This window comes from Argentina anserina, chromosome 7 (assembly GCF_933775445.1).
Source record: "Argentina anserina chromosome 7, drPotAnse1.1, whole genome shotgun sequence".
Classification (NCBI taxonomy): domain Eukaryota; kingdom Viridiplantae; phylum Streptophyta; class Magnoliopsida; order Rosales; family Rosaceae; genus Argentina; species Argentina anserina.
The window spans coordinates 23,153,122-23,167,489 of NC_065878.1; the positions used below are offsets into that span (position 1 = coordinate 23,153,122).

Sequence of the window (14,368 nt, forward strand, 5' to 3'; positions counted from 1 at the left end):
ATTTTTCCGAAGCCAATCAAGCCATTCTATATGTAAGTTTAGAGCATAGTTTATCCTCTTTATTCACAATGGTGTATAATTAAACTTTTAACTCTTTAAGTTTAGCGCATGGTTCGTACATGGTTCTTTTTACCCTAAACTCCTTCACAAAACAAAAAACAAAAAGCACAGTTGTACTTGGACACGATGATTATCAACAGGGCTGGTCCATCATATTTGGAGGCTAATGCAATTTTTTTTTCAGGCCCTACATTTATTATGTAATTTTATAGAGTATTTCGAAAAAAATAATAGAGATAGTAAAATATATATATAGTATGACAAGATGATTTTGAGAGAGAGAGAAAATAGTATAGAGTGATCAAATATTAAAGAAGTGGCATACAAAAAAAGGATACGAGACATCACAATTGAAAATGTGAATTGTAAGAATCGAACTCCTTACCTCAAGAAGCTTAAAAAACATAAACATTTAGTTTGCCAACTGAACAATAGAATAATTTGTGCTTAACTAGCAATGACAAAAATATATATTAATTCCCATATAATATAAAAATCATCCAAGGCCCTCCCGGAAGTTGAAGGCCATGTGCACACCTCATAAGCCGTCCCTGATTATCAACAACATTATGGGTAGAGATGGGTGATGAAACTAGAGGTGTCAAACAGGCTGGGGCTAGCCTGACCCGACCCATTTTAAGCGGACCAAAACCGTATCCTTGCCGGGCTCGGGCACGCTTATTTATTTTTCGTGCCGGGGTCGGGTTGGCCTATTTGTTTAAATATTAAGCCAAGCCCATGTCGGGCTAGGCTCGGGCCCGTGCCGGGTCAAGAAGCAAGTCGGCTCGGTCCATTAGCTTTATAAGACACAATTAACATTAAAAAATTGTGTGATTATAATATTTATTTTTAAAATGCTACAAAACATTTGATAACTTATTTCTAAAACGTTACATATGTCAAACTATGACTTTTTAATCAATATTTTGATGATATTTGTGACATAATGTAACTAATTATGAAATAAACAAGAGGTTTATATTTAAAATGTCTAATATTTAATTCTCATTATTATAATTATTTAAATATTTATATAAATAATATAAAATTATGTGTTTAACGGACGAACCTATGAATTTATTATGTCCAGGCCGTGCCGAGCCAAAAAATGACTCGAACTAGACCGGACATGTGCCGGACTCGGGTGTTTTGGCCCACTTGCCACCTCTAAAATAAACTATATGTCTTTTAGGTAATGATGACCTAGCTAGCTAGATAGTAGAGAAAAGGAGCCCAATGCATGCCTTGCTGTACAGTTATTTTCCAATATATATCGCAACCAAAATAGGCATAGGTGCATAGCAGTCATCGATCATTATACTTATATGATACTTATATGACCTAAAGAAATTTCAAGACTAAATATTTCTGGACACAAAGAAAACGTCAGGCATATTTGATTCTCAAAAGAGCCCTATGAAAACAAGATCTTTTGCAATTCAAATCTCAAACTTTTTATGATAGCTAGCTAGAAGTGGAGGAAGAGAAAAGGAAAAGACCCCCGGAACTCCCAAATCCAGTTTGTCCGATTGAGGAATCCATCATTGGATTCTTGTTCTCAATGATCATAGGGAAGAATAATGGTCTAACCGCTCTAACGTATGAAGATATTTATCATATTGGTTAGTACATATATATTAATGTGTCCGTCCTAATATGCAAGGATAATACGCAAAGTACCCCTTTACTCTAATTGTCCGTCCTAATATGATGATTAGAGTAAGATCTGCTTGTGCTCTTTCGAAACCCCTGAATGAGCACAAATTTTGCAGTGATACTGTAGTAATACGCAGCAATACCTAGTGGTTTATCATTCCAATCATAATTTGACATGTAAAATTTAAGAGAAAATTAGATATAAGCTCAACATTAAAGCCCCCTTTTTAAAATACATTCACACCCAATTTTCTTTCAATCTATACCCAAAATCTTTTATTATCAATATTTATTCATTTTCTAAATGTCTGATCTACCTTTCTGATACATAAAAAGTTATATTAAATTATTTTCTTACTTTTGAGTTTTTACATCTATTTGAATATGGAATTAATGAATTTAGTTCAAAATTGTTTCATTGTTTTAAATTCATATTACAACTTCAATCTATATATACACTCATCATTGAACTATTCAGTTTTGCAAGCTTTTCGTATCTCTTTGTTGTTATTCTTCCATCAATCTATCCAATTTTGTAAAGTTTACACAATTTTTGTTTTTTAAGCAATAGGAGCTAGTGAAACGAAGATTATATAAGAAATTCTTATCGTGAGGTACGTACACATCTTTGTTTTTGAATGACATTTTATTTTCTTCATGTTAGATATATTATAACATAAAAATCGATTGTAAGAGGTATAATATTATTTTTTGGGATGAGAAGCATGTGTATATACACTACAAAATCTAATAAAGAGGTACATTAAAATTATATATATATATATATATATACATGTTTTCCTCGATAAGAGGTACAGTATAAAATTTTCCTATGTCAAGAAAATGATCCTAATCTTTAGGTTGAAATTAAAAGAGATACATATTAACTAGGTTTTCTCGTACCTATTAATCAGGTTAACAATGTTAACTTCTACCTTATAAAGAGATGAATGAATATAGAAAAATTAGTGTTGCAAATAACACCTACCAATTTTCAAGTTTCCTCTTTAAAAATTTACCTTTAAGATAGATAATTTAAATTACCAAAACATAAGTATTACATTCATTATCTATCTTAATTTAAATTAAAATTGCAAACAGAATTTCTATAAGTTTAGCAATAATAATGAGTCACAAGCAATCTACAATTAGGTATTTAAAAGAGACTTTAATTCACTATAGTTGACTAATCAGATTTAAATAGTGGCAACTTATGTAATTCTTATTAAAACGAAAGACAATTTATAAGCTTAATTGACAATATTTGAGAGAAAGTTAGAATTAAATAATATGTGGGTTTATTTTAAAAACATGGGTAAAAAATGGGTGTAAAACTAAATACCCCAAGATTTAATTAGAAAAATTATATTTATGCTATTTTGTCAAAGACTATTTTGAGTTTTTTTTTCTAAAACCTTACACCCTACACTCTACCCTAAACCCTAAATTTTAAACTCTAAACCCGAAATCTTAGTTTAAAATCATCAATATCCATGAAGGTTATTTCACAAATACTTAAAATATGTTAAATTATAATTTTAGTATAATAAATTCACGTGTCAATATATAACAGATAAGGATGACCACTAGTCATTATCATATGGTTTTAGGAAAACATATAAAAATTATCCTATTTGCTATAATGTATACCTCCTATAAGTTTTGTAAAAATTAATTTCATATTTTACCCTCTACAAAATATTCAATTTGATATTGAAAACTTCCAATTTCCTACTCTCTCTTTCACGCTACTTGTAATCATCAATTGATTTAAATACTAACATTTTTTTCTTAATTCTTATGCTTGGGGTTTTCATATTCCTTCTTCCTACACCAACTGATCTCACTTTGAAAATTCTCACCTACAACAAATCTCTCTCTCTCTCTCTCTCTCTCTCTCTCTCTCTCTCTCAGTATATAGAAATCCCAGGTATTCATTGTATCCGGCCAATTGTTAATGGCTTTCAGGAACTAAAACATGGCTTGATTTTCATATTGAAGACGCAAATGACTGAAATTAATCTATGGCCATGTAGAGACGTTTATATGGAAGAAAACATGGAAATATCCAGATTGAGATTTTAATCGGAGGCACTAATCAATTGAGGAGAGATCACATTGGCGGCTGGTTTTGGGTTGGTTTTGGGTTGCACCATTTCACAGTTGAGGTTGCTCGAACATGATCTCCCCAAAGCCATTATCAGTTTGCTATTTTGTTAGGGAAAATTTTACTACTAGTACATGAAATAACGCCGACTATAAATTTATATACACGAAATTCCAAAACTTAAATATCAGGTACACTAACTTAGAACCACGATCCACAAACGGTGCATGCCGTTAATAACGTTGTGAGCTCTTATGCCATTAATCCCAAATTATAGGGTAATATTGTATTTCAGCCAACTCTCTCTAATTCCATAATTCACACTCTCAATTTGAATCTGTTATTTGCTCATTACCAAGAGCACTTGGCAATTTACAGCCAGATCTAAGAAAATCCTTCACAAAACCCACACAGAGAGAAAGACAACATCAACCCAGCTAAAAATTCGCCATCCCTGACTCTGTCAGCGCCTATAAAATTTTCCCTTTCACGATCAAGGGAGAGGAAATCAATGATGTATCTGATTGTGTTGCAAACTTGCAAGTGAGTTTTGACATAGGCTTTTAGAGTTTTAGTTCAAATCTTCAAGTAGGAAGGTGATGTCGCTGACTCGCTGTCAACAAGGATGTCATAGATGGTAGAAAGAAGGATATTGGGGGAGAGCTTGTTGGATTCATATGGTTAAAGAAGAAGAAGTTGAGGTGGAAATTGAGTAAAGAGGCTACAATGTTTATGAGATTAACTGATTAGGGAGGAAATAGATGGGGAGAGACCAAAATATCCCTCAAATTATGCTAGGTGGTATATCAACTAACCATGTCATTAACGGCGTACACTAATAGTTAGTCAAAGTTATAAGTTTGTCTACTAATGTTTAAGATTTGTAATTTGGTGTATTGAAATTCAGTGGCCGTTTTTTACGTACTATTAGTAAAAAAAAAAATCCATTTTGTTAGAGCGTAAAACAGGAATATAATTTTTGCAAAAAATGAAGGAGGTTGAATAACGAATTTAGAGGTATAACAAGAATCACCCAGAAATTAAAAAAAAAGGAAGGAAAAATTGTCCAGGAGCCCAATTCATACAATGGGGAGCCTAGTAGCAAAACGTAATAATGCAATAAATTGGGCAATTATGCCTTTCCGAGTTTTGACTACCACTAGAAATGACTAGAAGATTCGGTTCGACATTTTTCACTTATCATATTTGAGTATCGATGAATCATGGTTAGATGAATCCCCACCAGTATATGATACACAGTCATACACTATAATTTGGAACTAGTTTGAAATCAATGTATCATGTGCTCTCACGAAGAAATTGTGGATCGATGAATAATAATAAAGATAATAATGAAGAGGAAAGAACACACATCAAAAATAAATATCAAGAATAACAAAGGTCAACAAATAGGATAGATTTGGCTCTTGAGCTAAGTGGGAATGTCTTTTTCATTTGAGATGCACAAGTCACAAGTGTGATTGCCCCTGCAGCAAGCAAAAGGGAAAACAGTCTACTCAGTATGAAGTAATTCCCATAAATCCTCATATATCTATAAAATTGGAAACAAAAGAAAGGAAAAGAAACTATTCTCAACATTTATTCACCTGTAAAGCAGAACAGAGAACATAACGTAAAGATTATGATCCAAAATGACAAAGTCTACAGCTTAAGAAGACATATTCTTGTTTCCAATTTCCAAATCAGTAGGACTTGAATGTAGAAACCATTTACTTAATGCTCATACATAACAAAAGGACATGACCTACAGAAAGGGCACCCTATTCTTTCTGAAAAAAGCCCCAGGTTCATGATCTATGCCGGGCTAAGGTTGAGATTTTCATGTTTCAGAAATTGAACTTTTTTGTTGCTAGAATGTATGTTTTACTTCACATCTACATAGATCATGAATGAAAATGATATATCAATGCATATGCTCGACATCACCAACAGACTGCATTTTATCAAATGTTTCTTTTCAGTAGAGAATATATTCTGAATTCTCAACTGATAATAAATTCATCATTTGCTGGAAAGTAGAAACCACAAATTCACAACTAACACTACCAATCAATCGAGCACGAGAATCCACTTTGGTTAGAGATCATGGAACTTGCATTAGTTAGATTACAGCAACCCAGTGACTAATCAATTCTTTGATTGATCAGCACTAATCAGCAAGTGGGTGTTCAAACCATGCATTTGCCAACAGTTTTCACTTTCCTCTTATATATTATCAAGAACTGTACATGCATATGATACATATGAAATGAAACATTGAATCCCAAACCCAGTGTTGGCTTTTAAAATATATTTGAATTTCTATAAAGCAAAGTTCCAAAGACAGATGTGTGAATGTGGGACACCCAAATGCATGCTTAGCTTACCTCATAATCCTCAAAAACCAATCAATCCAACTCCCACCAAAATAATAGCAGCAAATGCCAAATGGTTTCCTTCATCATCCAAAAAACAAGAAAAAGCAATTTAAATAAACAAAACAGGATACCTCCACTTTGATCTTTGGATATAAAAACCAGATATTTGACTGGGAGGGATTTAAAATTTCCCTTCCATCAGCTTTATCCTTTGTTTGATTCAGAACCAGGAGGTTTAGAATTAAAATTTTATAGTCCTTTCAGGAAAGAATTAACCCAAACATTTTAGTTGGAATAGTATGGATTCCATAAGAAAACTTGTTCTTCACCTGCTAGTTCTAGTTAGAAGCAGTAGTGATGTAAGATTCTGTGAGTGGAATAATCAATGACCAGCTAATCATTTATGTTCTTTCAAAGGATAAATATCTCGGTGCAATTTAGCTGCAATAAAATAGCGACAATTATACAGGAACACCTACATTATAATTTAACAAGTTGATAGTTAACATCTGATTTTCTTTCAACGAATAGTCAATTACTTTTTGAATAAGTCAATAGCAAGAACTACTTTTGTTAAAATAGAGGATCCAGCTGACCAGCTCCTGCACTCATTTACTATTAGTAAGGTTTTTGAGTAGTCCCTGGTTACGGATAATGGAAACCACATCACCAAAGAAAACACTAAGCAGCACTTCTAGTTATATATGCTTAATTACTACTACAAGCACAAATATTGACAAAATAGATGCATGTTTTAGAACGAAAAAGGCACATGCCACTTAATAGGCTTTTACTTAATATGCATATGGCTTGAATTACCAAATCAATCCTAAAAGTGGATGGAAATCAATAATATGATCTGCCAATCACTGGAGAAACAAAAACAACTAGCAATCCTGCTCATGTGCTGTTCTCTGATCTAACTCAATGTCAAAAACTAACACAAGTCTACAAAAATCACTGTCTGCGTTAAATAATTAAGTTGAAGCAATGAAAAAGCTTGAAACTTGATAGTGCCAGTTATTTTCGTCCACAAGTTTTTAAAGATACATGCAGCACTTCTAGTACGTACTAGTCCATGCAGTTTTCTATATTCTCTTCTTATCTGTCTATATATACACATCAGTTGTAGTCTTAGTTGTTTGTCTTCTAGGTTTGTGTTGATATTAACTGTTTTCTCAGGGCGCGAAACATGGGAGAGAGGCTGCGATTGGCAATTGGAGTGATGGGTATTTCACTACTATGTTTATTTATTTCATTACTGATAGGATTCTAAATGACTAGTAGGCAACCAGTGAATACATCATGTTGATTTGCATGCTGTTCCGTTTCATGCAGGAAATGCTGCTTCTTTGTTGCTTTATTCGACTCCCATGTAAAATTGTCTACACACTGCTAATTTCCTACACTAAATACTTTGATTTGATTTAATCCAGAGAAAATTTCATGGTTGGTTTTGATCAATCAGTTTAATATATGCTTTGTAGATTGACTATGTCAAGGATCATAAGGAAGAAAAATACGGAGGAGTTTTCATGTGTACCTTACATCAGTGCACTGCTCAACTGTCTCCTGTATACTTGGTATGGATTGCCTGTTGTAAGCTGCGGCTGGGAAAACTTCCCAGTGGTTTCCATCAATGGTCTAGGAATTCTTCTCGAGTTCTCGTTCATTCTCATATACTTCTGGTTTGCTTCACCTACAAGAAAGGCAAGTTTAATGTTTCAGTATGGAACTTTCTGGTCAAGTATGTAGGGGCATGAAATCACTAATCTACAATGTATGCATGAGTAATTTTATATGATCAAATGTGTAATTCATAATTGCAGATGAAGGTAATTGCAATTCTGATACCTGTTATCATCTTGTTCTGCATCACCGTGAGCATCTCAACCTTTGTTTTCAATGACCACCACCATCGCAAGGTACTCGTTGGAAGTCTAGGGCTGGTAGCTTCTGTAACCATGTATGGTTCTCCACTAATAGTAGTGGTAAGTTATCTATTCTTGAACTGCTCACCGATGAATTTAACAAATTCTTTTATCTGTTTGTTTTCAAATTCATTATTCTCAAAATCCTGCCTCCCTCTTGTTATGAATAACAATTGCAGAAGCAAGTGATTGTAACAAAGAGTGTTGAATTCATGCCATTCTACTTGTCTTTCTTCTCATTCCTCTCTAGTTCACTTTGGATGGCATACGGTCTACTGGGTCATGATCTCTTTCTTGCGGTTTGTATAACTTTAATCTAAAACAGTTTTTACAAAGTAACAAATCGAAGTATGAGAAGGAACTAACACAATATTTTTATTTACTTGGCAGTCACCTAATCTGGTTGGAAGCCCATTAGGCATATTTCAACTACTGCTCTACTGCAAGTACAGGAAAAGGGTAAAGAAAGCTGTAGAATCACCAAACAAATGGGATCTTGAAGAGAATGATGAAAAATCTAATGAAGTGCAGATTGTGATTGGTGAAAGTGCAAATGGCAAAAGTTGAAGAACGTGTTAAATAAAATTAATCCTCCATCCCTTTCTGTCATGTTTTGTCAAACAGTTTAGGTCTCTAAGCATAATAGCTATATATCTGGACCATGGACTCTATGGAGGGCTGAAAAACTAGCCTGTCACCTCATTATTATCAATAACTATCAGAGAAAACAGTGAAAGCAGCTAAAATGTAACTAAAGAGCTCTTGTTGTAATATAAATTTCTTATATGTAGTGAGCACAACTTCAAACGATAGTGAGAAAAATTTCTTTTATCCCCTGAACAAACAAAATTACTAATTTCCAGAGAGTTGACATTACCTCGGAAATTGAAGAATGATAAAGAAAAAGAGCAGTCTCTATGGCAGCATCAACACTAAGATTTTATGGGAAGTCAAGAAGAGTACCTCAGCTCAATTCTCCTGTGCATGAAGAGTTATCTTCGCAATGAATATATCCTGTGAACCTATCCAGCCTTTACATATATCTGCAGGTTAGCTCATGTACACTACCCAAAAATGAGAACTGTGGAACTTAAACAAGAAAACAAATTCTATGTTCAGCTAGAAACTAAACACCAGTAAAGAAACTCAATTAACAAAACCCATATGTATTGCAGAGGAAAAGATCAATTAAACAGCTGCTGTAAATGCGGTCAGTGAATTATGTTGCGTACATAGAACTAGAGTTTACTGTTGGCATATGAACAGAACCAAATTAGACATTAAAGTTCATATTTGCTGTAACATGCTCCAAAGTTTTGTAAATCATGGTAAAATGAGGATGGTTAGTATCATGTACAGTGAACTGATGAACTTGTAAATTTAACCGAATCCAACTGCATCCAGGATCCTTTTTCACTTTCAGTTTTCTCAATCTGTTTCTTGCATCGATCTTCTCCCCAAACTTCCCCTGTTGAGCATATATGTTGGATAAAATTACATACGTAGATATTGGTTTGGGATCCAAACTACTCATTTTCTCAGCCACCCGCTCAGCGAGTTCTATGTCCATCCACAACCAACAAGCATTGAGTAGTGTTCCCTAGATAACCCCATCTGGTTCAATAGGCATTTCTTCAATAAATCCCATAGCTTCTTGTAGACGGCCAGACCGACCAAGAAGATCTACTGAGCATGCATAGTGTTCCAAACTTGGGTTTATCCCGCAAGTTTTTTCCATTAAGTCATTTATTCTCCTTCCTTTGTTGACTAGGCCAGAATGATTGCAGGCAGACAGAACCCCAAAAAAAGTGGCAGCAGGAGGGATGAATCCTTGCTTTAACATTTCCTCAAACAGAAAAACTGCCTCAGAGCCAAGCCCATGTAGTGCATACCCATTAATGAGAGCTGTCCAAGCTGCAACATTGGGTGAAGTAATGCTGTTAAAGGATGTTACTGCATCATTGATGCTGCCTCATTTCGAGTACATATCAATTAGAGAAGTTCCAACATACACATTTGAATCAAATGGTATCTTGATCAGCTGTGCATGGAGTACTTGTCCCAACTCAAGTGAACCAAGGCACGAACAGGAATGAAATAGAGCAGCGAATGTTGATCTTGTACGGTCTATTGATAATCTGCACATTGACATATATAGTTCCAGAGCCTCCTCATGCAGCTGATTATGAATATAACCCGACATCATAGCACTCCGTGTCACATGATCTCTTTCCCCTTTAGTTTCTTCAAATATCTGTAAAGCCTTATCAATCTCACCATCCCTACAATACATGGATATCATTGTATTGGAAGAAACTACAGTTCTGTGCTTCATACTCTCAAACAATCTCTTTGCCTCATCGACTTGATCCCTCATGGCATAACCTTTAATCATCAAATTATATGAAACTGAGTTCTTCTCTTTCACTCCATCAAAAACTCTCTCTGCATCTTCAATCCTACCCATCGATACAAGTCCCCCTATATATGCATTGGAAGCATTTAAATTCAGCTTCTCCATCCCTTCATAAACTCTCGCCGCAAACTCCACAGCTTGGCAATCACTATAAAACTCTATCAGCGCAACACTAACAAACACATCAAAATCAACCCCGCATTTCACTGAAAGTCCATGGACAACCATCCCTTCCCGCAACGCCACCAGTGTCCCACAAGCCCTCACAGCAGAGTCGAAAGTAAACTCATTCGGCTTTACCTCACCACTCTCCCTCATCAACCCAAACAACTCCAAAGCCCTCCCACCATCCCCCCTCTTCACATACCCCGAAATCAAACTACTCCACGCCGCGACATCCTTCTTTGGCATCCTCCAGAACACCCCCGCCGCCCTCTCCATCATATTCCACTGCACATAACCAGCCACCAACACCCCCCACACCAGCTCATTCCCCCCACTCAACTCATCAAAAACCCTCTCAGCCTCCTCGAATTTCGCAACACTAGCGTAAAGATACAGCAACGCGCTCCCCACAACCTCGAACCTTGCCCACCCGGACTTCACCACCAAGCAATGCACCTCCATTCCCTCCCTCCAATAACACCCCGAACGCGCTCACGCGCTGAGCACTGTCGTCACGGTGGAATCGTTTGGTCCTAGACATCTGTGATGCATGGCTGCAGCCACAGACAGGGCCTCGCAGAACCTGCCGCGCTTCGAGTACCCGGAAATGAGGGTGTTGTATGAGACGGCGGTTGGGTGGGGCATTTCGTCGAACAATTGGCGGGCAGTGTCGAGTTGGCCGGTTTTGCAGAGATTGTTGATGGAAATGTTGGTGGAGCGTGTGGTGGGGTGGTTGGTTTTTGAAGGTTGGTGAAGGGTTGAGAAGGGTTTGAGGGTTTGTTTCCAATGGGTTTGCTTCAGGGTTTGAAGTCGTGACATGATTTTAGAGATGGCGGGAACGAACGTTGGCGCTAAATGGTGGCGGTTTGTACGTGTTTTGTAACGACCCCAAATTTTCGAGCCTAAAAACTCAAAATTTCAAAGTCGTTAGAACACCAAAAACAATCTCAAATAAATCGAAATAATTTAAGTGCACATCGGATCATCACTGAGTTATCAATACAACTCAGAAAACCAATTATTACAACCCAAATTTATAATTTACATTACGTAAGTTGGAATGTAATAATCCTCACAATCTCTCACAAAATAGTCACACAAAATCCTCACACAAGCTGGAGGTAAATCACTTCAAGTCCTCTGAGCGGTCCGTCAATTCCCGCTAATCTACACCTGCGGAGTCATCCACTACACCATCGAATTGGTGCACCGGGATTGTAAACACAAACCCGGTAAGCTTTACAGCTCGTATGAGTAAAATGAAAACATATAACTCGCATATCAATATATACGAAAATCCACAAAACAAACAAATATAAATGCACTCATGAGTCAGTGGACGGCCCATCTGGTTGTCCCAAAGAAAAAGAAGCGCTCATGAGAAATTAAGTAACCCTTCTGGTTACCCAAATGCATTTATAATACGGGTACCAAGAACGCTGGTACACATCTGTTACCCCTCTCGTAATACACCGCTGATATTGGATAGCCACCCGCTACCCAACATCCAAAATAAACTGAGTACCCATGAGCAGATAACCACCCGTTACCTCACATGCAGTACTAAGGCAGACAGACTAGAGCTCTAACTGTATCGTAACTTTCGCCCGGCCAAAGGCTAGGTTTCGACTTGCCAACACGTACAATTATCTCACATTATATTGTACCAAAAATCAGGTCCGAAGACAATTCACATTTTAACAATCTCAATGTTAAAATTACGTACAATAATCTCACATCATATTGTACCAAAAATCAAATCACATGCTCAATATTTAATTCTCGTCATTCGAAATGACCAATTCCAATGAATTCATAACAGTATATAATATAGCAAACTATATATATATGTACTTATTACCATTTATACGATATATATGTAATCCACTATATTGTATACGTGTCGTAATTCAATATTAAAAACTCTTGCAAAATCTTGAATCACCGCAAGGGTAGATTCGTAAATAAGTGAGATTTTACTCACCTTAACGACTCGACCGTAATTCCACAATTCCCGATGATAATTCCTTTCCTCGGTTTAACGATCACCTTGAAAAGATAAGAAAAGAATTTAGAATCGTTTTGTAACCTTTAAATGCCGAAACAGTAATAATCGGTTACTGTTCAGCAATTTTCGGTTTTACGAAGTTACTGTTCATTGGTACTATTCACTGTTACTATTCCCGGATACTGTACAACTATGAAATTAATACGTATTTCTGTACGTATAAATATTATATACGTATAAATACTATATACGTATTTCTGTACGTATAAATACTATATACGTATTTCTGTACGTATAAATATTAATACGTATTTCTGTACGTATAAATATTAATACGTATTTCTGTACGTATAAATATTAATACGTATGTCTGTACGTATAAATATTAATACGTATTTCTGTACGTATAAATATTAATACGTATTTCTGTACGTATACGTACGATTTAAATGTAAATACAAATTCAGTAAATAAAATTTACTAAATTACCCTTTTACAAAATTACTTTTTTTACATTTACTGAAAGTAATTTATATTTACATTTACCGAAGGTAAAATTTAATTACATTACCGTGGTAAATAAAAATTACATTTACATTTACCGTACACAGTAAATTACCAAAATACCCTTATGTCGAAACCGTTCACACCGCCGCACGTGGCGGCGCGTGTGGCACACGCGCCACCTCCGGCAGGCCGCGCGTGGGGCCCACGCGCCGAGGCTAACCACGGCGCGTATCACGCCACCGCCACCACCAAACTTCTGCTCTCTTCCTCCGCTACCTCCACACGGCGTCACACCGTGCTTAGCCCCCTCAACACGCTCCCACGCGCCGCCTAAGGCGACCATATCTCTCCTCCTTCCTCCTCCGTTTCTCCTCTTCCAATCCACCATCAAAACATCAAATAGCCACACCAATCCATCAATATAGTAAAACCCTTACCTCGTCGAAACTCTAGAACCATTGGTGAGTCGCCGGAGATGCACCCATGAAGGAGACAGTTTTTGCCGAATCTTGGGGTAGCTGGTGAAGCTCCGGCGCTGCGTGGGATGGCGTGTCGAGCTCGGGGTTGACCGTAGGAGGCCGTGCGACGCTCGTAGTGCCGGCGGTGAGGCTCACGGACGTGCGGTGGTGGAGATCGGGGAGGGAGAGTGAAGGTTTCGGGAGAGAGTGTCGAGAGGGAGAGAGGGAGAGAGAGAGAGGGAGGCGGAAACGAAAGGGTTTCCTCTTATGGAAACCCTAGTTAAAAAAATTTCCTTTTTATACTAGTTTCCAAATCGGAAACTAACTTCCGACGTGAATAACTTTTACGTACGATGTCCGTTTCAACCGTGTCACATACTCACGAACTCGTATCGACGAGCTCTACAACTTTCATGAAGAAAGTTTTCGCAACCGAGTGACGGAATAAAAGTCGGTAAAATCGTTCAGAAACGTAACGTTTTTCGAATAATCGTTTCTAAAACGTTTCCGTTTTTCGTTTCAAAGTATCGCAACCATCACATTCGTTTTTAAAACAAACTTCACAACTTAAAAAAATTTAAATTGAACCAAATATTATTTTGAAATTTAGGGTTATTACATGTTTGCTGCCTAAACGCAGCGTTTTTGGTTTCTCCCTCTTATTTTTGCAATTTGTATTTAA

The 14,368-nt window shown here is 36.4% G+C and overlaps 1 protein-coding gene and 1 pseudogene across 2 annotated transcripts; one reads left to right on the plus strand and one right to left on the minus strand.

The window, feature by feature from the left end:
* Positions 1–7,356: 7,356 nt before the first annotated feature.
* Positions 7,357–9,176, plus strand: LOC126803022 (bidirectional sugar transporter SWEET3). Of its 2 annotated transcripts, XM_050530757.1 has the most exons (6): positions 7,357–7,430; positions 7,540–7,576; positions 7,689–7,911; positions 8,031–8,192; positions 8,312–8,431; positions 8,523–9,168. In XM_050530757.1, exons 1-6 carry the CDS (start codon positions 7,394–7,396, stop codon positions 8,697–8,699), a joined length of 756 nt encoding a protein of 251 aa, XP_050386714.1. In that variant the 5' UTR covers positions 7,357–7,393; the 3' UTR covers positions 8,700–9,168. The 2 variants fall into 2 exon arrangements, with proteins under 2 accessions (XP_050386714.1, XP_050386715.1); XM_050530758.1 differs by lacking the exon at positions 8,312–8,431 and having other exon boundaries at positions 8,523–9,176.
* Positions 9,177–9,351: 175 nt separating this feature from the next.
* On the minus strand, positions 9,352–11,585 carry LOC126803857 (pentatricopeptide repeat-containing protein At4g30700-like; annotated as a pseudogene).
* Positions 11,586–14,368: the final 2,783 nt, after the last annotated feature.

What these genes read in the sequence shown, in the direction of transcription:
- LOC126803022 (XM_050530757.1), top strand. Translation starts at nt 7,394, where the DNA reads ATGGGAGAGAGGCTGCGATTGGCAATTGGAGTGATGG. An exon ending in ATTGGCAATTGGAGTGATGG is followed by an intron (nt 7,431 to 7,539) that starts GTATTTCACTAC and finishes CGTTTCATGCAG; the next exon opens with GAAATGCTGCTTCTTTGTTG. An exon ending in GTTCTCCACTAATAGTAGTG is followed by an intron (nt 8,193 to 8,311) that starts GTAAGTTATCTA and finishes TAACAATTGCAG; the next exon opens with AAGCAAGTGATTGTAACAAA.